Genomic DNA, 25026 nt, shown 5'->3' on the forward strand with positions numbered 1-25026 from the left:
TCATCTTCCTTAAACAATAGATTTTAATTGATCATCAGACTGAAAGTTATTGAACTGATTTTAACTGATTAATTGTTTAATAAACCTGTGAGCTACTTACACCCCAGGAGAGGCAGGTTTGAAAATGCAGCAGGTTAAAGGTTTGTTGTAGTCGTGCTTAACGAGGTGATTTCCTAAAAGTCGCCCTCTGGCATCTAATTTCCACACGGCCAGAACTCCATTCTGCCAAAACACAATGATTATTAAATTCAGAATAAAAACAGCGTTTATGTTTTATTCCCGTTGTGAAGCAGCGAACCTGATCTCCGGTTACCAAGCGGCTTCCGGAGCCGCTCCACTCCAGCAGCGCGATGCGGGCCGTGTGAACGGCCGGCAGCGCCGTCTGATCTCCGGACGGATGCGTGAGCAGCACCACCTCTCCAGTCTCCCAGCCCAGAACCAAAACCGGCTTTACGGGATGCCAGCGCAGCGCGGCGGCCGGCTGGGCCCGGTCCACATGGCAGCTCTTCACACACTCACCCTGAGTTTGGACAGGACCGCAAAGAAACACGTAGCTTCAAACATCAGGACTGATGCAAATTTATCAACCAGACTTTATTATCAATATAAACTCTTTTTTTATTTTCCCCTCCAGGGGGTCTTTTTGTGGGCTCTAGTGTCCCTTATATGACAGCAGGCTGACAGGAAAGGGGGAAGGAGGGAGGGGAAGACATGCGGCAAATGTCGCCGGGTCCGGGAATCGAACCCACGATGGCCGCGTCGAGGAGTAACGGCCTCCGTATATGGGTCACGCTGTCCCCTACGCCACCACAGCACGCCCATCAATATAAACTCTATAATTAGAAATATGCACCATGTTGTATTCAATTCAAACTAACTTAAAACTGCCTTAAAAATAAGAATCTCGCTGTGAAATTTACCTTTTAACATGAAATGTTTTGACATCAACAGTTTTTGCGAAGGGGTTTTTAATATAATAAACGAGCCTTGTAAGAAAATATATCCTAATTTATTGAATATGACTGTAAATGTTAATATGAGGCGAAAAAACAAAACCATAGTAAAATACGTTTTTTTTTTAACTTGGTAAATAAAGAGTAAATGTTTACGAGTCCACAGGATTTGTTGATCATGAGAGGAATAAACAGTTAAAGACCTGCTGGTAAATGAATTAATTCCCATGTTAAGTTCAAACAGCTGAAATATTTGTTCCTCTTCCATAACGTTGTAAATAAAGGGCCCAGGATTTCATCTTAGATATTTTCTTAAAAAAAAAAAAAACAGTGTTCAAGACGCCACACAAACAAAACAGGAACCGATGAGAGGAATCGCTTTTAACGGAGTTGAAGTAACGCTACAGCTGATCTACCCGACCGTCTGATCCCAGTTCACCTGCTGCAGGTAAAGATCCACGCTGCCACCAGAGGAAGGGCCGCTCGACGCCACAGCCAGGATGGGAAGCGTGGAGTGCCAGGTCAGGTGAGACGGCAGATTGCTTCTGTCAGGGGCTTCGATGCGGTGGTCGAAATACACCGCCATGTTCCCTCAGTACTGCTGGATGACCGAGATGGAGTTAGGAACATATTACCAAAATATATATATATATATATATACATATATGTATATATGTGTGTGTGTGTGATGATTTATTCAATTTACATTAAATCGGACAGAACTTTATTCTTTATCCTAGAATAATCAGTAATCATGTTCTAAATATCTTTAAAATATGATCAGGCCTGATCTGGTAAAACAAACTTTGCTGGACGATAAATTGTCTCAGAAATTATTGGAATAAACAATAATATTGCTGTTTATCTGTATCTATATATTTTTCAGTAATATATAGGTAAAGATATAATAATGGAAGTTTGCCCTCTAATAAACTTTAAAATAGTAAAGAACACTTTAAATATCCGAAATAAAACACAACCATAAACAATAAATATAAAAATAAAAACAATAGTAACCATAAATAAAATGGATTATGATTCTATGTAAATAAAATTTCCCTTAAAAAATATACATTTTCAGATTGGAAATGATCAAGCTTATTTTATTATTTACTTTCGTTTAGTCATCCAGTCTGTTTTGTTGATATTTGTACAGATATTTAATAGATGTTTTACTGTCTTGCTGATGTTATACGAGTGTCTCTGTGTTGTTTATTTTCTTTCTCCCCTTACTGCAAGAGAAATTTTTCAGGTGACAGTAATAAAGTAATACAGACACATATCACTTCATTACTTGGTGCTATTGGTTGTGAATCAGAAGTTGATTCTTAACAATCATTTTAAGAATTAAAATGCGCAGTTTTTCTCTTTTTTTTGGAAAAAAATCTCGTTTTCATTTACTCTTTTTAAAATTACTCCACTCTATTGCACATTTTTTTTAAATCAGATGTGCTAGTTTTAATAATTGTACTGTACTATTTGTCTCCTATTGTTTATTTTTATATTTTTTATGTTGTGACGCTACATGTTTACATTCGCCTGTCACCTGGTTTCTAACACAACCGAATTTCCTCACATTAAATGATATTTCTGTTCTATTTTGGCTTACCTTCAGGGTAAATTTACTTTAAGGGTCCATTAACAACGTATAATATTAACACAGACAGATTTAAATAAACTCGATTACGGACTCTTTTTTTATGTGTAAAAAAGACAAACCTTACAGCATCAGATATTAGCATTAGCTTAGCTAGCAAAGTTAGCGCTTGTAGTCTCTTCCTCTCTGAAACACAAAAAATACAAGAACTACAAAAACTATTTGGCAATGAAGACTTACTTTACTGTCTCTCCTTTTCAATTAGCGACACTTCGCTTTGTCATAACGGACGGAGCGCGTCATATGGACCGTTACTTCAAGCGGTGTTGTCTACTGGAAAAGCGTCTTTCTCAGTTGCCCATGACAACCTCAGAGGCTACGTAAGGAGGCGGAGCGACGGAAAACAGCGAACGGAACCGAGTCCGTACCGAAGATGGAACTTTGATGTGAGCGATGGCTCAGAAAGTGCCAGTACGAAAACCCATAAGATGATCACAAACCGCGCTATTTTAACGTTTTGTTATGTTGTTCCATTTATTTAGTAGAATATGTTCAAACAATCTCGTTTTCATTTACTCTTTTAAAATTACTCCACTCTATTGCACATTTTTTTAAAATCAGATGTGCTAGTTTTAATAATTGTACTGTACTATTTGTCATCAGAATCAGATTTGCAAATAGATGCATAGATTGACAGCAGTTTACAGGTTATGTTTCACTTCTGCATCCTTACACATACAAACTGTAGCTCACAAAACACACATATTATCTCCTGCTTCGATTGAAAGTCCACTTGAGAAAACTTTTTGGTGTTGTAATGTAGGTTCCATTAACAACGTATAATATTAACACAGATCAGATCTCTATTATAATCTATCGCTGCACTTGACTTGCTTCCGATCGTTTAGCCTAGCTCGCTGTCACTTACTCGGCAGTTGAGGAGCAGCATCAGATATTAGCATTAGCTGCTGAGCAAGAGAACTGCCTGCCTCACCTCGAACCTGTTCTCTGCTCTTTCTCATTACACAAACACGTTACAAACACAGTTGGTGACAAAAAGCACTGTACATTATATACATAAGCTAAATTATTGGAAATAAGTTCACATATTAAATTTGTTTAAACCATTTTATTGACGCCGACAGCAACATGCTCTCTCCGCTTAGAGCCAGGGGTTGCGAATCCAAGGTGAGGCAGAGCTCGCTGCTGCCTCACCGCATCGCTCAAGCATTTGAATGGGAAAATAAGAAAATTCAGCGATTTTGAACAAATAAAAATCGAAATTGGTGAAGCTACATGAAAAATAAATATTTTTTAGTACAAACCACCGGATGAATATAACAATTTAAATTACTTTATGATTATATATTTTCTTTCTTTCCACGATGGCTGGTGAGGCACTGCCTCACCTGCCTCCCCTGACCGCACGTCACTGTCTTAGCAGATTTTTCTGAATATTCTGATTAATTATGCATTATGCACCCATTTCTTTAAAAGAGTATTGTTTTTGTGTCCCTTTGTAAATGTTTGATCATTTACATCTCTATAAAGCCATTCTTATTGCTCATGGTAATATGTGTTATTTATTAATAATAGTTTTAGAGTACTTCAACTGTTATAAACATAAGCTAACATTAAGCTTGTTCTAAAATGGTAGCTGGAAGTTTCCCGATTTCTGCTCCACAAAAGAACAGAATTCAGAATTTTACCCTTTTCAAAGGGTAAAATTTGGTTTAAAAGGTGTAATATTTTAAATAAAAAGGGAAAATTTCATTGGTATACTAGACAAACGTTTTTATCTGGTGAAACATACGTGTCGATTCACACCAAACCCAACAGGAGTGTTTAGTTACTTCAATCTTAGCCTCATATTTAACCAATAGATTGGATTTTTTATTTCATTACAGTAAAATGTATGCTATCAAAGTAAAAATAATGAATTGCCCTTAAGGTATTTTATACATATTTACCAGGTTTGCCAAGCAACACATATTTATTAATTTACATGAGGAAAAAAATTAACAAAAAAATAAATTTGTTTCAAACAAAAAACATTTTAATTGGAAAATATTCCAGCTTGTACAGATGACTGTCACGACCAGATGTAGTAGTACTTCCAAAATCTTAAGTATTTTTATCTAGTTTTAAAGCAAATGTCTTATTACACTACAAATAAGACAAAAATAACTTACAAGTAACTTTTAAAGCAAAGAACTTAGTTTTAAGATACTAATTCCTTAATATTGCTAAAAAACAAAACAACAAAAAAAAACTAAAAAAACCCAACTAGTTCCATTGGCAGGTTATTTTACTTATAAAATGGAAAAATTGTCTTATTAAAAGTGAAATAATCTGCTAGTGGAACTAGAACTGGGTTGCTAGGTAACAAGCTGGGCTTGGCTGGGGTTGCTAGGCAACAGAGCCAATGGAGCCCATACTTTTTCTTCAATATTGTGTGATTATTGACTAAACAAGCTCCTACATCATGATGAAAAGTGACTGGTAAGTTAGTTTTGTTTTATTTCATTTGAACTAAGATATTTGAAACAGAAAGTCGACCAAAATGACTTGGCAACATTTTGTGTTTTTGCAGTGAATGGCATCACGTTGGTCATCAGTCCACTTCCTGTGTCTGGCTGAATGTTCCAGGAAGTGTAAAAAAAGCAAAGCACCTGCAATAGCAAATGCAGATTTTAAAGGACGTCCTGATCCGGATGATTGGGAAACATCCCGGAAACATCAGGAGCGTCATCTCCCCCAGACAATCATCAGAAACTCTCTTCATGTTGAACCGGTCACGACTCCAGGCTGAGGCCATTCGGGTTCTGCAGCTGCTTCTTGAGGTTCTGATCCAGCAGAACCAGGCTCTGAACGGCTAAACTGCGGCAGTCGGCGTCCGGGTCCGCTTCAGCCACATCTGTGAACAGACAACACAACCAGAACCAGAACCAGGTTTTCAGAGACGGGAAACTAAACATTGTTTTAGTGCTTTCAGTCTCAGTTCAATCTGAAACTGATTTTCTGCTCCAGACAAAAAGAAAAAAGAAACAAAAACAGAACAAAACGCATCACAGGACATCCTGGTTCCTCATCTCCTTCCCAGAAATGTGTGTGTGTGTGTGTGTGTGTGTGTGTGACTGATGGGAGACTGCTGACAGAAATACTCTCTGCAGGTGGAGATGAGAACTTCAGGTCAGATGGAGAAATATCCCGTCATGCTTCGTTCTCTTCAGCGTCAGATTTCCATGATGTGAAAATTTGGTTTCAGTTTCACGGAGAAACTCGAGATTTTTTTGTTTTTAGTTTTTTATGTTGATTTTGAAATATAAAAACACAGCATGACTCTATGGTAGAAGGAAGGAAATATGAAAGAAATTAGAGAAAAAGGGAATATAGAGACAGAATTAAATAAAGTAAGGAAAGAAGGAATAAAAGAGGACACAAGGCATTAAAGGAAGGAAGGAACATTTGGACGGTGGGATCATGAAGCCTGAGTTGTTGAAACCCAGAATGCTCTAATTTAGTGTTTTATTGATCATAGTTTCTTCTGTTATTTTTATTTGTTACCTGCCAGCCAGGTTCTTGTTTCCAGCAGCTGCTGGCTGAGGTCCGTCATCAGAACCTGACTGGGCATGCTCAGAAACACGGAGCAGACGGCGAAGAGGACGCCTCGCCTCACCGTCCTTCAACGACACAAAACCAACAGAAAACACAAGAAACTTTGATTAGAAACCAATAAAAACTCCAGACTTTCCAGTCAGCCTGTGTGTGAAGCAGCAACGTGAGTCAGACGTACTGGTCAGCGTGGTACCGAACGGCCCACACAAAGTCCAACAACGCAGCTCCCATCTGTGCAGCTATCTGGGAATAAACAGCATGAGGATCAGCCTGACTCAGTCAGATCAGCAGAAATATTAACACAATCTTTACATATGAATGACAAATTTGAAAAAATTCAACAATTAGCATCAGATTATTAATGCTAATTAATAATGAGCTGCTTAATAACCATCCAAAGCTTTTCTCTTTAAAATTACTTTTTCTGTAACTAAAATCAGTGGATAAACATAATACAACACGACACGATACAATACAATAACATACACGATACACGATACAATACGATCGATCATCGATACATACAATACAATACAACATAATATAATATAACATATTATAATACCGGTGCGTTGACGGCCAGGTGCATGAAGAGGCCCAGAGTGTGGATCAACCTGCCCAGAACCAGGTGGTCACTGCCCAGCAGGTCAAAGGTCACCTCAGGCCTGCCAGAAAGGAGTTTTTCTTTACCCCATCAGTTAAAACTATTCCAACCTTCAGAGCTTCACTAAAATACTAACTTGTCATAATTTCTGAGGAGAGGAAAGAAGAAGTATCCAGCAACAGGAGCGTAGCGGTTTGGAGCGGTTCCAGCCCCCTGCTGGGCGGAGCCCTGCAGGAACATCAACGCAACAGTTAGTTTTACAGGTCGTCTTATTTAAGGCCTGACCTAAACAACGGGATGACTTCTACAGAGGTAAACGTCTGGAAGTCTCATAAAACAGTTTTAACCAGTCAAAGTTTAACAACGTGGTATTCTTTGACTAACACTTCTGTTACTTGGCTTTAGTTTACTTCAGCTGAATCAACATTTATATTTTTAAAGGTTTATATGATGTATCAAGAGACAAAAAAATCCAAATGATTTTGTGTTTCTTCTTCATTTTCTCTGAAACTGCTGTGATGTTTGCACTTCTGATGGATCCTACAAAGGTTTGGCTTTATTTTGGTACAGAGATTATTTAAATAAGAGTCTGTAAAAAACAAAATTAGATTTGGGTATGTTATTTTAAACATGTAGTTCAGTATTTTTGCTAAATTCCCATTTTTCAAATTTTTTTGTGTTTCTGCTCCCTCTAAAAACAGCCGGCCTGAAAATAAGTTCATGTTTTTTTGCCTAGCAACCCAAGTGAGTTTGAACTTGCGCCTCTGAAGATCTAGCAGTAATATTTCTGGACGTATTTCTTGTAAAATGACTATTTAAAACCTTTCGCGAGGCGCTCAGACGAGCAGCGACCTTAGAGATGCGTTTGGTTTTATTCTGGATCCTCTTCTCCACTTCCTGTCTCCAGCTGGTGGCGCTGTTGCTCTGGTAAGGCGTCAGCTCCGAGGCGGTGGCGGTTATTTTATCGGCGGCTGGTTTGGAAAGCTCCTGAGCTGCCAAGGTGAGGACCTGCAGAACCCAAACATGATCAGATTTACAAGATTTAAAGGATTCAAAAGTGGCTAAAGCTGCTGGTTTCACCTCTAAGATGTCCAGCCGCTGCCGGAGGCTGTAGTTCAGGGAGTAAAACTCTGCAGTCAAGAACTGAGTAACCTGAGACAGACAGAGACGGATTGATTTACGATGCGTAACGCGATCAGGCTGGACGAAGAGAACGAGTCAAAGTCGTACAGGAACAGAGTCGACGGCGGTCAGAGCCACCATGGCCGCCTGCCGGAGAACCAGGAAGCCGCTAACGCTAAATTTATCCTCCATGTGAAGAAGCACTTTGGTCATCTGGACACTGATCTGAAAAAATTAAAATAAATAAAATAAACAAACCGGAGTCAAAAAAATATCTAAAATATTATGACATGCCTGAATTTATAGTTTATTCATTCAAACAGAGCCAGGCCTCAAATAATGTCAGACAAGATATTTGGAAACTTTCTCCAGGCTCTGGTTGCCATGGCAACAGCAGACAACAACCAAACAAACAAATGAAAGAAGGAAAGAAAGAATAGAAGAATGTTTTTGTTCTTATGTTCAAATGAGAAAACAAAATAAAAGAACAATAAAAAGAAAGAATAAAATAACAAACTCAATATAAATATTTTCTCTGCTCTCACCTCCTTCGCTGCGAAGACGTTCCTCCTCACCAAAAGGAGGCTGAGCAGAAAGAGAGTTGAACAGAGGAAATCAAAGCTGATCAACAGAACCAGGAGAACATTAGAAACGGGTTCCTATTTCTGCAGCAGAACCGAACAAAGAAAACCAGAGAGAACCGAAAGAACCGAACAGAGAGAACTGAACAGAAAGAACTGAACAGAGAGAACTGAACAGAGAAAACTGAACAGAGAGAACTGAACAGAAAGAACTGAACAGAGAGAACTGAACAGAAAGAACCGAACAGAGAGAACCGAACAGAAAGAACTGAACAGAAAGAACTGAACAGAAAGAACCGAACAGAGAGAACTGAACAGAGAGAACTGAACAGAGAGAACTGAACAGAAAGAACTGAACAGGAAGAACTGAACAGAAAGAACTGAACAGAGAGAACTGAACATAAAGAACCGAACAGAGAGAACTGAACAGAGAGAACTGAACAGAAAGAACTGAACAGAAAGAACTGAACAGAGAGAACTGAACATAAAGAACCGAACAGAGAGAACTGAACAGAGAGAACTGAACAGAAAGAACCGAACAGAAAGAACTGAACAGAAAGAACCGAACAGAGAGAACTGAACAGAGAGAACTGAACAGAAAGAACTGAACAGAGAGAACTGAACATAAAGAACCGAACAGAAAGAACCGAACAGAGAGAACCGAACAGGAAGAACTGAACAGAAAGAACTGAACAGAAAGAACCGAACAGAGAGAACTGAACAGAGAGAACTGAACAGAAAGAACCGAAGAGAAAGAACTGGACAGAGAGAACTGATTGTGCCGTGCCTTCCAGACAGTCCCGTAGGTACCGAGGCGGCGCCGCCCGACTCGCCTCCACGTCTCCTGACATGTCGTAAGGATCCAGGTCATCATCACTGGGTCCGTAAGAAATAAAGTTATTATATTTAAATCTAAATATTGATTAAAATGAAAGTAAAGATCTGACAACTGGAGAAACGTCTCACCTGTCGAGGTCAGAGTCTGGATCGCTCTTTGACCTCTGGGAGGCCGATTTGACCTGAGACGATTCTCTGGTCGCCGCATACCTGCAGACGACAGAAACACTCACTGAGAGACAGAGAACCCAACGAAGAGTTTCATCTGAGAACAGAAAGACGGAAGAACAAGAGAACTAAAGGAAGAAAGAATGAAAAGACAAAAAAACAACTGGGAGAAAGAAAAAACTGAAAAAAATACAAAAGAAAAAGAACAAAATGAACAAAATTGTACCAAACAAAACAAAGAACAAATGAATGAACAAAATAAAAAGGAAAGAGAGAAAGGAACGAACAAAAAAAAGAAGTGAAAGAAAAATGAAAGAAGGAACTAAAAGAATTAAGAGAATGAACAAAAGATCAAACAATCTGTAATAATTTTACTTTATTTTGTTTTGTTCTGCTCAAACTCACCCATCAGCAGCCTCAGGGTCAAGGTCAGGATCGGGGTCAGGACACATGCTGGGGGTCATGAGAGACAGCAGCTCCCGGGTTTCTTCATTCTGGTCGTACTGTCACACAAAAACAGCAAAAACTTTAAGAATTTTATTATTTTAACTTTATTCTCTTATTGTAACTTTTTTATTTTATTTTTATTTCAACTTTATCCTCTTTTTTATTTTCTGTTGTCCTGAAGCTCCGTTTATCCTCCTATCCACTCTGAAGCCACAGCATCATGCTGCCACCACCACATGTCAGATTTTCACATATTGTACCTCAAACTTGAGCTTGGTGCCGTTGAGATCCATCCGGGCGCTCAGACACTCGCCCACCACCATGCCCAGAGTCCTGATGCCGACCACGCTGCTGTCCAGGTGGCTCTGCATGCCGCCCAGCAGGCACTGCAGGAGATCTGGAGGAAAACAACGAGCTGAATAAACAAACAACCCGAGTCAAAACAAACAACCCGAGTCAAAATAAACAACCCGAGTCAAAATAAACAACCCGCGTCAAAATAAACAACCCGAGTCAAAATAAACAACCAGAGTCAAAACAAACAACCCGAGTCAAAATAAACAACCAGAGTCAAAACAAACAACCCGAGTCAAAATAAACAACCCGAGTCAAAATAAACAACCCGAGTCAAAATAAACAACCCGAGTCAAAATAAACAACCCGAGTCAAAACAAACAACCCGAGTCAAAACAAACAACCCGAGTCAAAATAAACAACCAGAGTCAAAATAAACAACCCGAGTAAAAATAAACAACCCGCGTCAAAATAAACAACCCGAGTCAAAATAAACAACCCGAGTCAAAATAAACAACCCGAGTCAAAATAAACAACCCGAGTCAAAATAAACAACCCGAGTCAAAATAAACAACCCGAGTCAAAATAAACAACCCGAGTCAAAATAAACAACACGAGTCAAAATAAACAACCAGAGTCAAAATAAACAACCATAGTTAAAATAAACAACCAGAGTTAAAATAAACAACCACAGTCAAAATAAACAACCATAGTTAAAATAAACAACCAGAGTCAAAATAAACAACACGAGTCAAAATAAACAACCATAGTTAAAATAAACAACCAGAGTTAAAATAAACAACCACAGTCAAAATAAACAACCATAGTTAAAATAAACAACCAGAGTCAAAATAAACAACCATAGTTAAAATAAACAACCAGAGTCAAAATAAACAACCATAGTTAAAATAAACAACCAGAGTCAAAATAAACAACCATAGTTAAAATAAACAACCAGAGTTAAAATAAACAACCACAGTCAAAATAAACAACCATAGTTAAAATAAACAACCAGAGTCAAAATAAACAACCATAGTTAAAATAAACAACCATAGTCAAAATAAACAACCAGAGTCAAAATAAACAACCATAGTTAAAATAAACAACCAGAGTCAAAATAAACAACCATAGTTAAAATAAACAACCATAGTTAAAATAAACAACCACAGTCAAAATAAACAACCATAGTTAAAATAAACAACCAGAGTCAAAATAAACAACCATAGTTAAAATAAACAACCAGAGTCAAAATAAACAACCATAGTTAAAATAAACAACCAGAGTCAAAATAAACAACCAGAGTCAAAATAAACAACCATAGTTAAAATAAACAACCAGAGTCAAAATAAACAACCATAGTTAAAATAAACAACCCGAGTCAAAATAAACAACCCGCGTCAAAATAAACAACCCGAGTCAAAATAAACAACCCGAGTCAAAATAAACAACCCGAGTCAAAATAAACAACCCGAGTCAAAATAAACAACCCGAGTCAAAATAAACAACCCGAGTCAAAATAAACAACCCGAGTCAAAATAAACAACCCGAGTCAAAATAAACAACCCGAGTCAAAATAAACAACCCGAGTTAAAATAAACAACCCGAGTTAAAATAAACAACCCGAGTCAAAATAAACAACACGAGTCAAAATAAACAACCAGAGTTAAAATAAACAACACGAGTCAAAATAAACAACCCGAGTTAAAATAAACAACCCGAGTCAAAATAAACAACCCGAGTCAAAATAAACAACCCGAGTCAAAATAAACAACCAGAGTCAAAATAAACAACCAGAGTCAAAATAAACAACCAGAGTCAAAATAAACAACCATAGTTAAAATAAACAACCAGAGTCAAAATAAACAACCAGAGTCAAAATAAACAACCATAGTTAAAATAAACAACCCAAGTTAAAATAAACAACCCAAGTTAAAATAAACAACCTGAGTTAAAATAAACAACACAAGTTAAAATAACCTGAGTTAAAATAAAGCTTTGGTCATTATTGTTGTATAACTTTATTCTCGTATTACAACTATTCTATTATTATTTCTACTTTATTATGGTAAAACTATTTTCGTGTAGCAGAACAACTCCATCCTGGTAACAAGGCTCTTCACTTGTTATTCTTTTTTTATGATTTTTCTCATATAATCATTACTTTTTTTTTTTCTATTTCAAAATTTTCTATTGTATTATTACAATTATTACATTCTTGTGATCATGAAAAATAATCCTTAGCCCGGCTCTAATACTCACCATGTTAACAAAACAGAATCTCATGAGATTATAATCCCACATCAAACATTAATGATGCTGCAAAAACTGCTAAACTCACAGAGGAACAGATGAGGAAGAAAAGAAAACAGTCAGAAAAATCGGAACTAACGTCGTCATCGGAAGATTTTCTGATGTTGTTCCGAACTAAAATAAATCAGAAGTTTCTGTGGTTTTATTTTGCACCTGATCGAAGCTCCTGCAGCTCGGCGTCCGTCAGCAGGCTAGCAGCTAGCAGCAGCGCCTTGCTAACGTAGAGCTGCTGCTCCTGAGGCGTGTGTTTCACCGCGCTGGGGTTGGCCCAGGCCTGAGACACACTCCGCAAAACCTGGAGACACACAGAGGAAACGTCGAGCAGCACACCGTTCAGAAAACATTTAGAACAGGAGAGTCCAGCATGAGACCTGGAAACATTTTTATGGTTTTATGGAGGAATTCTTCTATTTCATTCTCTTAAAATAAAACTCGTATTATTCAGAATTTATTTTTGTACTATTTCAACTCTATCATCAAACTGTTTTCATGCATTTTCCACTTTATTCTCGCATTATTAACAACATTATTTTTGCATTATAATGACTTTATTCCAGTATTATTACAACTATTCACAAATTATTTCTACTTTATTGTAATATTACAGATTTCCTCTCGTGTTGATGTAGCACTTTAGCATTAGCTTCAAGTAAATAAGATGTTGGAACAGTGCAACATGTAATGCTAATCACATATAAGATGCTAAAGAGAGTATAAACATGGAACTCTATGATTTTGTCTTTGTTTTGAAATCTAATGTTTTATAGTAATTATAATACAGAAATGTTTAGATAAACGGACCTGGATGAGGAGCGGCCTTCGATCCCGGTCTGAGGCCAGGTAACCAAGGACAGTCCTCAGGACTTGAGTCTGGAAACAAAACACCATTAAAACAACAACATGTGACATAAAAACGTATCTAATATGTTCACTGACCCACCTGGTACTTGTACTGCAGCAGCAGCACTTTATGAGTCAGCACAAACTGAGCCTTTTTATTGGTTAACACCAGATTTCCAGCGATGCGGCTGAAGGCGTCAGGGCTGGAAATGGACCAAAGACAGAATCAGAACCTGCCCTCACCTGGTGCCAGTTCACCTATCCGGACGGCTCACCTGTCGGCCGCCTGAAGCAGGCCGGTGAGCACGCTCTCCATGCAGCGCTCCGGGACGTCCTGCAGCAGCTTCCAGCTCACCCTCTGCCACACCACGTCTGAGCGCGTGCAGACGGCCAGGCGGGGCGCCATCACGCCCAGAACCGGGCCTGCACAGACAGCAGGACGGGTTGACTGCAGGTGGCGCTCCAGAGCAGAACGTGGAGCTCACAACGTCAGAGATCCTGAATTTACAACGGTTTACTTCCACCGTTCACCGACAGCAGCCATTTTGTTCATGTATCTTTCTATGCATTGTGCTGCGTTTGCCCACCAAGATGGCATGAAAAAAACTATAATAAATAATAATAAAAATAAAATTCTGATTTGGGTTAAGTAGGGTATGGACAAAAGAAACTGGATTTCACATAAATTGGATTTGAGCAAAAAAACAAAACAAAACATTTTTTGTTTTTTTTTATCTCTTTTGCTGAATATGAACTCTAGTCTTTGTCCAGAAATCCAGTCATTTCTTTATGATGCCATATTTTTCCCCAGGAAGCCATTTTTACACAACTTTACCAAACGCTGCCATTAAATCTTTCAGCCTGCCTTGTTTTAAACTCACCGCTGTGACCTTGGAGGCAAACTTTCCCAAGTGTCTGAGCTACGAACATCAAAGAGCAATCGACACCATCTGTGGAAAACATCACAACAGCTGAGTGAACGTAGGGACAACCAACCAACCAATCAATCAATCAATCAATGACGATAAATACGGCAGTAAAAACATGACCAAAATCAATAGATAACACATGTGATAGGATTAATATAAAAACATATGGAAACATATGATCAGATTAATAAAGTGATAATATAATTACCTAATTGCCAACTATAATCAGGAGGTATGAGGCAGCGTTGACACTAAATTAATGCAATAACTACTAAACAGTGAGCAAAACAAGTGATTGATTAAATATTTTTGAAGTATTGTCAAATAATAACTGTACATTTTAAAAATTAAATTTACATAATCAAATGGACCAAAATATAAAGGAATGTTTGGTATTTAAGGATCAAAATGACAATAATTCAAATAAAGTAACAAAAAAATAAGAAAATGAGGGAAAAGAACATTTTTCTAAATCCGAGGCTAAATTCTAGGCTCCGGTGTCCTAGCAACAACCTGCTGGCTAACAGCGCCAGCAGATTGCGCATTTTAGCCAACGGCAATCTCCGCTAGCTAAAATGGCGCCAACGGCAATCTCCGCTAGCTAAAATGGCGCCAACGGCAATCTCCGCTAGCTAAAATGGCGCCAACGGCAATCTCCGCTAGCTAAAATGGCGCCAACGGCAATCTCCGCTAGCTAAAATGGCGCCAACGGCAATCTCCGCTAGCTAAAATGGCGTCACCTCTGAGGGCGCGGCAGGTCCTCTCCAGAGCGGCCAGCATCTCCGAGGCCAACAGCGGGTAGAACCGCTGGGGCGTGAACAGCGGCCGGTTGTTGGGGTGCAGCCTGTTGGCGGTGAGGTCCGGCAGAGCGGCTAACCGGGCCAGCAGCGTCTCTCTGAGCTGGGCCGAGTCTGACGGCACCGACCGGAGGCAGAAGGACCACAGCAAGTCCGCCAGGCGGCCGCTCTGCAGGAAGCGCTCCGTAACGCTGACCAGGCGGTCCAGACCCGCGCTGGGGCTGCAGGGAGCGGACAGAGGACTTCATCAACCAGGTCTGGAAACTGTCCCAGAAACTATTGCGATAAACGATAATATTGTTGTTTTGATGCCATTTTCAATAATCCAATAATAATGGTTTATAATAAGCCTCTGAAAGATCAAGAAACGTTAGTTTTGCTCAGAACAATTCACACTGGTACTGGCAGTTTTCTAAACACATAGTTACATTTTATACCATAATCAAGTAACTATGTTTCAGTTTAAATATCCGAAATAAAACAAACAAAATCTATACATAAAAATGGAAATAAAAACTTAAATAAAAACTACAAAAAACTGAACCATAAATAATAGATTATCTAGTCTCTAAACAAAATTACCCTTCAAGAAATATTAATATTCAGAATGTAAATTATCCAGCTCATTTTAATTTAGCATGCAGCGGTTTTAAAATAACCTTTTCTTTTTTTACATTTTTCAGTGCAAAAAATACATATAAAATGCAAAACTCTGAAATAAAAAACAAACATTTTTGACTTTTGAAACATATAATTTTCTAGCTTATTCTCAAAATTTCAGAGATTTTAGCAAATGTTTGATATTTCAGAATTGCCAATTTGAAATGTCAGAATTTTATGAAATTTATTTATTAACTCGTCTCACCGGAGCTGGGTCATGGCCTCCATCAGCACCAGCAGCGCCTGATCCGGCGGCCCCTTCAGGAACAGCGGGTCCCACAGCCTGGAGCGCTGGGCGGCGGACAGGCTGTGGGTCCAGTCAGCCTGGAGCTGCCCGACCAGAACCCGCAGGGTTCGGGTGTACTGGGTCCTCTGGAACTCCTCCCGCTCCGCCGCGGTGCTGCTGCTTTCTGCCCCGTCATCTAAATACGAATTCAGCGTTTCCAGGGCGTCAAAAACGTCTGTATGATCGGCGGAGGAGGAGAGGGTCCGGAAGCACTGGGCCACCTTCAGTCGAACCTCCGAACTTATCGAACCCGACTCCATTTATATGAAGATTAACAGCAGCTAACTTGGCATCTTGCTGAGGAGTAAATCAATAAAAATAAAACAAAATCAAAGGTTTCCCCACTAATTCAGGAAAAGATGTTTCGTTATAATTATTCTCGGAATCCTATGAAGCTGATTTCAGTAAATAATCAACTTTCGCTTCGTCAACTCGGGTTGCTAAAAACGTGCAAAATGTTTCTAACATAACATCCACCAACTCGTCCAGTCATGGAACTACAACTACAACATTTTATCAACAGTTCACATTTGAAGGTTCAATGGAAATATTGTGGAAAAAAGTGAAATATCGACAGCATTTGACTCTCCGGCGTCCTTCATCAAAACACGACCGGGAAGTGCAACAGCTGTAACTTTGGTTCCGGGTGTCCAGTTGTACCGTGAACTGAACACCCGGTTCACGGTACAACCGGAGCTGCCCCGTCATAAATCGGGTTATGATGATTTTGTTGTTTGTAAATCAGTTTTTCTGACTGAATCGTTTTGTAAATAGTTTTTAAAATAAAATAATGCGTCTGCATTGTCAGTGTGGAAACGTGTAAGGAGAATAATTATGAAAAAAAAAAAGTTATCTTCATGTTGACTTAACTCATATGGCAATAGTGCAGATCGAAGACAATGTATTCACTATAGAAAAAAAAGATATATATATATATACACACACACACCTTTTTTGCTTTTTGGCAGTGGTGATCCTACACCAAATTTACAAATGCTGTCAAAGTGGGACCACAGAACAAATAGAAGACAATATATTACTTTACATTAAGCTGCGTCAAAATGCCACTTGTGGCTCTGGAGCTTCAGACTCCTGATTCTTTTTCAATACGTCTTAATTTTTGTTGCTACAGTAAAATCTGTGAAGGTGACTTGCTGCATTTTTACTGATGAGGAAAACAAACATTTTTCTTTGCTGGACCAACTAGTCAGTGTACATTAAAAACTTTTATTTTTATTGCCTCTAACTAATCTGAACTGTGAAACTGAACTAATCTTTCACACCAATAAATATTGGTGTGAAAGATTAGTTCACACCAATATGTGTGTGAACTATTGGTTCACATTGGTTTCATGACATTAAAGTCTGTAAAAACATTTACAGTGCAGTAAATATTTCCAACCAGCAGGTGGCGCTAGTGGCTTAATGTTTAGTCAGTTAAGTGATTGTTGGTGTTAATCAGATTAATTACCTTTAAACATAAATGACAAATATGTTGCAGATTTTTTAAATGCTTAAATAAAAACAAAACAATTTCTTTTATTCCATTTATTTATTCTATTCTTACTTCCACTTTTTACCTTTAAATTCTCTTCTTACAATAAATGACATATTTCCCCCGTAACAATTAGGAGTAAATCATTTGTAGGAGCTCCAAAAATATTATACAGCTGTACCCAATACTGTTATAATTTATACATTAATTTATACATTTATCTTTGAAAATAGGAATAAATTTACTTCTTACAGATTCTCTTTTCTACAGTATTTGCTTCCCGTCCTTCTCCGTCACACAAGCTGAGCACGACTCTGATGGAGACGCCTTTTGCAAAGCTTCAGATGCATTTGAAGGAAACCGGAAAGAAGTCTGCAAAAACGTTTATATTTACAGCTCCGATGTATATCGCATAATTTAAAACCAACTGACTTTATCCAGGGCTCATCTTCAGGTTTAGAGAGAGAGAGACAGTGTTTAGACTACAGGCAGAGCCAGACCAAGGTAGAAGCAAACTGAGCAGCAACTTGGCGCCTTAGAGGCGACAGACGAGAAAACAGAGTAAATTTTTGGTTTTATAGGCTAACATCTTAGAAAAAACTGCTTTAATTTATATATATTGTTTAGCTGTGATGGTAGTTTGGGGGCCCAAAATCAAGTTCTGTCAAAGGCCGTAGATTCTTTTGGACCGGCTCTGCTACCAGGTCAGTTTCTTTCAGAAAAATTCAGAACAGAATCAGTCTTTGGTCATTTTAAAACCAGGAAATAAGACGATGGATCAGGTCAAAGTGCAAATCTAATCTACAAAATTAAAAAAATACAGGCATAATAAAACACCTAGATGCATCTACGTCGTATTTTCACTTAAAGAAATCAGAAATTATTAAACTTTAAACCTTTTTTCACCCTTGTGAAAGCCAGGAGGTTTTAAAATGTCATCTTAGTGATCAGAGATGTACAACAAGAACTCTGTGCATCCATGCAGGACCCGACTCCCTCCGGGAAGACAACAGGAAAAACTTCGCCTTTTCACGGAAGAGCGCGCCGACCTCAGGCGGCCATCTTGTGCAGCTTAGCTAACTCTTACCTCGCTAATAAACTCTCCCGCCGCGTTGATCAGTGTCAATAAATGTGAATTCAATAAAGCACAAACATATTTGTTTCAGCAGAACAGGTCAGTGTGAGCCGTTGAATAAATACCGGCGTGAGACGAAGAACCCCGACAGGAACTGTACACGCTACATGCTACAGAGCACAGGCGACCTTCCCTTCCTCTGCTGCCACTAGAAAAATACCTAGAATCTAGAATGAGTGTAGAAAAAAACTTTACAAGACATTTACATCCAAGGCCATTGTTGTTGTTTGTTTTTTTTGTCTTTTCCTTCATGGAGTGGCGAGTGAAGAGAATTGAGAAAGAGGCGAACAGAGTGAAAAAACGAGGAAATCAGACGTACTGGTGTCAAAGGTCATGATATAAATCCACATCCAGGTCGGCTTTAAGAGTCCAGGATCAGTTCATGGTGCATGATGTCTTCACCCAGCAGAAGAAAAGAAGAACTGCCCTCCATTAACTTCTTATCCTGCATTATTGCTACAAAAATGTCTGAAGTCTCCAAGCTTGATGCTCACAGTTGCATTTAAAGAAACTCTGCAGAATCATCGGATATGTTCGACTCAACATGGCGTCGTAGTGTGATACTTTTCCCTCAACAGATTCCTACAAATAATCATTTCATAGCATTTCATCCTACTTCCAAAAACAAAAACAAATCATAGTGCAAAACACAACCGCTAAATTCTTCACATACAACTTGTCAAAATGCCGGCATTTTATAGTTGCAGTAAAAACACGTTGAACTTTCCTGCTTCACTCAGCAAGACGACGCTGGGATCAGGCGGGCTGTACTGGGAAACTGGGTTGGTCGGGATTCACTTAAAGGGACAGCGCAGAATTACTGAACTGAGGTTCTGTTGAAGGGCTGTGAGCCGTCAATATCTTACCCTACAGTGTCATGCTCACTTGGAGTCCTAAATCAGAGTAAATCCAGAGCTAGCTCCAGCCTCAAGCTAACTGTTACACTGTGTGAGTCAAGCTGTCTTTTTCTTTTTAAACAAAAACTGCTGAGTTTTTAGATGGGGAACTAAAGAGTTGGTGTGCCTCCAATAATCTTCCTGTGTGAAACACTCATCATAACAAGTACCAGACACACAAACAAATCAATTTATATAAATGTTTAGCTTCTTGCATTGCTTTAAAAAACAAAAACAAACTACGGTCCCGACTATAAATGCTTCAGTTTTTTCATTCTTTGTAGGCGTTTCACACAGGAAGACTTTTAGTGGCGCACCGCCTCCAATGATCTCTCTGTAAATTACTGTTTAAAGGTTAATAAGATTCACCTAAACCAAACTGGTGTTTTTGGAGGTTTACGGCTAATGGCTAACTCATTGGCATTAGTTTGTGGGGCCGAGTTCTCTGGATTAATCCTGAACCGCCGCAGACAGAGACGTTTACTGTAGGTGAGAAGAGCTCATTTTCCCCAGCTGGCCCTTTAAATGTGTGTAGTGCTGTTCCAGCCCGCCTGACGTCCAGGACCCTGTTTCATTGTAAACATAAACCAAACAATAAATCACTTCTTTCATCTTGTTAGTTTTCTCCCCTACAGGAATGATTGTTTTATGCTTTTTACCGCATTTAGTGTCGCCATTTTGGTTCACACAAACAGAAAAAGCAAGGGAACGTCTCACACACACACACACACACACACACACACACACACACACACACACACACAACGAAACCCTGTTGGAGTTTCTGATCAGGAGAAACCTCCCTCATCGGGTTGAGTTTAAGAGACGAACCGTCGTTGACCCCTGACCTGCGCTTCATGCGGATCGTGAAAACACGACTCAGCCTGGGTCGGGTTTCCTCGGGTCGGACCGAGTCGCTTATGGTGCGCTCAGCAGAATGAAATACTTTGATCAACCTTCCTTTAAGGCGTTTTGGTAGAACTAGCGGGTCGGTTTTAGGTCGATTAGAAGCTGATTGGAATAAAGGAGGAGCTAATCTACACTTGCATTTCCACATTCAGCCACCAGGGGGCTCGGGTTCCTCCAGCCAAATACATGGACGTCACCAGAACCCAACGGCGCTCGGGAGGCTAACGCACACATTCACACAAACCGAAAAGAAACAAAAACAAGCTTATTTTTTCCTGACAGCCTTGGACTTTGTAGAAATTTATCGTCATTCTTTTCTAAGCCAGTCTGGAGACTTGAGTGTTGTAAGAAGGTCCAATAAATAAATTTTTACATCCTCTCCCTCGTTTTCCTGGTGCCAGGTGTTTGTTATAAATAAGTTCACAGCCTGTGGAGCCTGAGGCCTATTTGACCTCCAGGATGGAGGGGTTGGACTCCATGATGGCCACGATGATCTTATCGATGTAATCCTGGAGTCGGTAGTTGATCTCCTCCTGTTTGTGAACGGCCTCCATTAGCTGCAAACAGACAGACAGAAGTTGGTCATAAACACGAAGCTAAGCTGTAGATCTAATATGTCAGATCTACAGTTGATCACGGATCTTTAAAAATTCTGACCTGCCTATTCCAGTTCTGGACGAAACTTATTTTTTGGTCTGAAAAGTTGCTAAATATAGCAACAGAATTGCTAAGTTAATCGGTCAGATTTATCTACCCATTTCTGACTTGCAGACGCCAGTTTGAGCAACTCTGAATGTGTCAAACTGAACTGGGTTTGTTTTAAACTCACTTCAGCCCGAGACACGGAGCTGATCTCGGCTGCCAGGGAGTCTGAGAAGGAGGCCGACATCAGGTTCTTGGCTCCCTGGATGCTCAGGTTGATGATCTGTCCGTTCAACTCGTCGTTCTGCTCTTTCAGAGTTCGGTTGTCCTGGAAACAAACCGTCAGAGTTTAAAACCTGTAAGCACCAACTGAAGCACATGCTGCCATGTTATTGCACAATCAAGCAACTATTTTAACTTCAGATGTTTTAAAAAATGCTACATAAAACAAATTTGACTTCCTGATTTAACATTTTGAAATTGGGCCTCTGTCTCTTTAAGAAGCTCATGCTTTCTCTGAAGCTCCGCCTCCAGGAAGTCGTCCCAACATGGCTCCTTTATTAACCCTTTGAGGTTTTTACCAGTGTTGTTGTGAGCAGCAGCTCCTATAATGAGCTCAGCAGGCATTTGCTAATTGCTGCTGGCTAGTCTGGAGGAGCAGATTGTGGGAGGAGCTTCACCTGGAAGGAGGAGCTAGGGCTAACCACACGTTTTAAAGCTGAATGGTTGCCATGGAGATTAAGTGATTTCTCAAACATGATGAAAGAATCAAAGCAAAACTCCAGCTTCGTTTTTAACGAGGGAAAACATAAAAACACAATTAAACTGAATTAAAGTAAATTTTTCATGTTACTGTCCCTTTAAGACGCTGCAGCAGAGCGGGAGATTCCTTCACCTGTTTGAGTCGTTTGATCTCCTGCTCCAGCTCGGCCTCCCGGGTCCGGGTCTGGTACTCCTGCAGCCCGGCGCCGGGGGTTCGGCCTCGCTTGGCCTCGGCCTCCAGCTTGTAGAGCTGAAGATGCTCCAGCTGCTTCCGCAGGTCTTCGATCAGCTGAGGCAGAAACAGAGAAACGTTAAAATCTGCCTAGCAACAGCCCAGTCCTGCTGCAGAAGGCCCCGCCCACCGGCCCCGCCCACCTCCTGGGTGCTCTCCTTCTCCTTCTGGTTCTGATGGCGCTCGTGACTCAGCTTGTCGGCCATCTTCCTGCGGGACTCCGTCTCCTCGTTCAGCCTGTCGGTCTGAGTTTCCACCTCGTCTTGGAGCTTCTGCTTCTCCTGGAAACCATAACGAAAGGATGAGCAACTTAAAACAAAAACAAAATGAGAAATCAAATCCAATCAGTTTTACCTCCTCTAGTCGCTCGATGTTGGCTCTGAGACAGGGAACGCAGGACCGCAGCTCGCTGTTCTCATCGTCCAGCTGCTGCAGCCTGAGCAACAAACACCCAGAGTCATTCACCAACATTTCTGCTTCGCAAAACTCAGATTATTCATTTTGCTTTAAAATATTAAAACATTTATTTTGTATATTTGTTTATTCATTTATTTTTGCTCCAAATCAGTTTTATGAAAATTATTTTGAAACTAAAAGAAAAAAAAAGTTAAAAACTTTTCAGATTAAAGTTTTTTTTTACTGCTTTTCTCCAGTTTCAAATATTTTCCGTTTCAAATCTCGATTCCTACTTTCAATTTTTTTTCCGGTTTCAAATGCTTGTTTTTATTTTCCATAGTTGTCCTAAATCATTTTTTTAAACTCATATTTATGGCCGTGATTTCTCTCCGTACTCCAGATTATAATCACAGGTCAGCTGCAGGTTTGCAGCCAGCCTGTGACCCAGACCCGTCTCCTCACCGGGCCTGGGCGTTCTCCAGCTCCAGCCCCTTCTCCCTCTCCAGCTTGCACAGCGCCTCCTTGTGGCGGCGGTTCTCCTGCTGCAGCTGCTCCTCGGCCTGCAGCTCCTGCTCCTTCAGCTGCTCCTCCAGCGCGTTGGCCCGGTGCACCAGCTGCAGGTTCTCCTGCCGCAGCCGGCCGTGCTGCTCGCCCGACGCCTCCGACTCCTTCTCCAGCTCGGCCACGCGCCGCTCCAGGAGCAGCACCTGGGAAAGGTCAGAGGTCAGGACCAGAGGTTGAGCGCTGAATGCAAACTAGAGAAATGAATCTTTCAGTTTATGGTAATTCTTTTCCAATTTTTAACTCAAAAACAAATTTTTCTGTTCAATCGGTCCAGAAATTCAGTTTAAATTATGTGGAATAAAACTGTTAAAAATTAGAATATTTACTCAAAGCATCAAGTAAAATCAACGTTTTTAACTTTCCATTTTCATTTTTTCCTCATCAAGACCAAACCTGGAGAGTTGCTTTGATTCTTTCATGCATGTTTGATTAATCCTTTAATCTCCATGGCAACCATTCAGCTACAAAACGCCTGGGTGGACCTAGCCCCGCCTTCGACGCGCAGCTCGAAAGAATCAAAACAAAACTCCAGGTTTATTTTTTGATGAAGGAAAAACATTAAAACATGATAGAAATATTTTTTTTAAATTCTGATTTTACTGAATAATTAAAAATGTTTTAAAATTATTCAGATGATATACGGTGGACGAGTGACCACGACATGCAGTAAAGTTATACGACTTAATCACATTTTTAAATCTTTCAGTGTTTTGAATTTATTCAGAGTTCCCGTTGCCAGGAATCGATTGATTATAGAATAATTGATTATATCGCCACCTTGTCTGTGATGTCGTTGTCGGCGAGCTCCAGGATGTCCCGCGTCAGGTCGCTCATGGTGTCCAGAGTCATGGAGCTGTTCTGCAACAGATGCCTGTGGAAACCAGGAGGAGTCAGAGCGCCGCTCGCCAACGGCTGCTAACCCGATGGCGAGCGCTTCACTCACCTCGCCACCTTCTTGCTGGAAAGCCGCTTCCCGGCGCTGCAGGGAGACAGGAAACACGGTGAGAGGAAGAAACGGTCACCAAAATAAAGCTCAGTGACTCACAGCAAACAAACCGCAGCAGGTTGACGAGGCTCTAAAGGCTCTGATGGAGGAGCAGGTTCACATACAGGATTTACACAAATATAAAATATCAGGACTGATGAAGAATCAATAAAACTCAAAGCCTGATTGGTCTGTTGATTAATGTTATTTCACATTCTTAATCTCCAGAACTTTTAAGTTTCTAAACTTAAAAGTTCTGGTTCATCTCTAGAGGATAAAATAAAGAACCAGCAAGAAAATACTGCAGGTTAAATCAGAAACCTGAGCGAGGAAACAAGGAAAAAGCAAAAAGGAAACCAGGACAGAAACAAGAAGAAGGAAATAACATAATCAGTTTGTCCACCTGTATTTTTAGATTCTCCTGTTTTCATTTTTTACACTTTGTTCCATATTTTTCTCCAAGCCGTTTAAAAACCTGGAGCCTAATTTAATCCTGAATCAGCAAATCTGCTCCAAAACCGGCCGGTTCTGTCCAGCCTTTACAGTCACAAAGGAAACAATACAAAACAAACTTTACTTCAAATAAATCCGACAAACAATAACAGTTTACGGTTATCTTTCAAAGAAAACTTTGTTGGAGCAGGTTCACATACAGGATTTACACAAATATAAAATATCAGGACTGATGAAGAATCAATAAAACTCAAAGCCTGATTGGTCTGTTGATTAATGTTACTTCACATTCTTAATCTCCAGAACTTTTAAGTTTCTAAACTTAAAAGTTCTGGTTCATCTCTAGAGGATAAAATAAAGAACCAGCAAGAAAATACTGCAGGTTAAATCAGAAACCTGAGCGAGGAAACAAGGAAAAAGCAAAAAGGAAACCAGGACAGAAACAAGGAAGGAAACAAATATTCAGACATAATTTTGCTTAGTTTGTCCACCTGTATTTTTAGATTCTCCTGTT

The 25026-nt window shown here is 39.7% G+C and overlaps 3 protein-coding genes across 12 annotated transcripts in view; all 3 read right to left on the reverse strand.

Annotated features, from left to right (window-relative positions):
• Window positions 1–2922, reverse strand: part of ift140 (intraflagellar transport 140 homolog (Chlamydomonas)) — a 36257-nt gene extending 33335 nt beyond the window's left edge. The window contains exons 1-4 of one of the 3 annotated variants that reach the window (XM_044101619.1): window positions 2791–2922; window positions 1393–1554; window positions 299–520; window positions 101–222 (exon numbers count right to left, since the gene is read on the reverse strand). In XM_044101619.1, the coding sequence (XP_043957554.1) occupies window positions 101–222; window positions 299–520; window positions 1393–1539 (491 nt within the window). In that variant the 5' untranslated portion in view covers window positions 1540–1554; window positions 2791–2922. Of the gene's footprint in view, window positions 1–100; window positions 223–298; window positions 521–1392; window positions 1555–2677; window positions 2695–2790 lie in introns of those variants that run through there. The other 2 variants (XM_044101620.1, XM_044101621.1) reach the window with 2 other exon arrangements.
• A 2128-nt stretch (window positions 2923–5050) lies between these two features.
• telo2 (TEL2, telomere maintenance 2, homolog (S. cerevisiae)) lies at window positions 5051–16671 on the reverse strand. Its single transcript, XM_044101632.1, is given in 21 exon segments — window positions 5051–5467; window positions 6118–6233; window positions 6347–6411; window positions 6734–6833; window positions 6909–7000; window positions 7625–7780; window positions 7853–7924; window positions 8003–8119; window positions 8440–8474; window positions 8477–8515; window positions 9263–9351; window positions 9442–9522; window positions 9886–9983; window positions 10188–10324; window positions 12685–12826; window positions 13333–13401; window positions 13472–13574; window positions 13647–13794; window positions 14253–14321; window positions 15041–15318; window positions 15963–16671. Coding segments are annotated over 21 exon segments (2469 nt in total). The 5' UTR covers window positions 16304–16671; the 3' UTR covers window positions 5051–5345.
• A 905-nt stretch (window positions 16672–17576) lies between these two features.
• rab11fip3 (RAB11 family interacting protein 3 (class II)) overlaps window positions 17577–25026 on the reverse strand; it is a 29566-nt gene continuing 22116 nt past the window's right edge. For all 8 annotated transcript variants that reach the window (XM_044101627.1, XM_044101626.1, XM_044101624.1 and 5 more), the window contains 8 exons: window positions 24018–24053; window positions 23852–23945; window positions 22973–23217; window positions 22469–22550; window positions 22258–22395; window positions 22016–22171; window positions 21308–21448; window positions 17577–21035 (listed from right to left, as the gene is read on the reverse strand). In XM_044101627.1, the coding sequence (XP_043957562.1) occupies window positions 20922–21035; window positions 21308–21448; window positions 22016–22171; window positions 22258–22395; window positions 22469–22550; window positions 22973–23217; window positions 23852–23945; window positions 24018–24053 (1006 nt within the window). In that variant the 3' untranslated portion in view covers window positions 17577–20921. The remainder of the gene's footprint in view (window positions 21036–21307; window positions 21449–22015; window positions 22172–22257; window positions 22396–22468; window positions 22551–22972; window positions 23218–23851; window positions 23946–24017; window positions 24054–25026) is intronic.

The sequence above is a fragment of the Gambusia affinis genome, linkage group LG20 (assembly GCF_019740435.1).
Source record: "Gambusia affinis linkage group LG20, SWU_Gaff_1.0, whole genome shotgun sequence".
NCBI lineage: Eukaryota > Metazoa > Chordata > Actinopteri > Cyprinodontiformes > Poeciliidae > Gambusia > Gambusia affinis.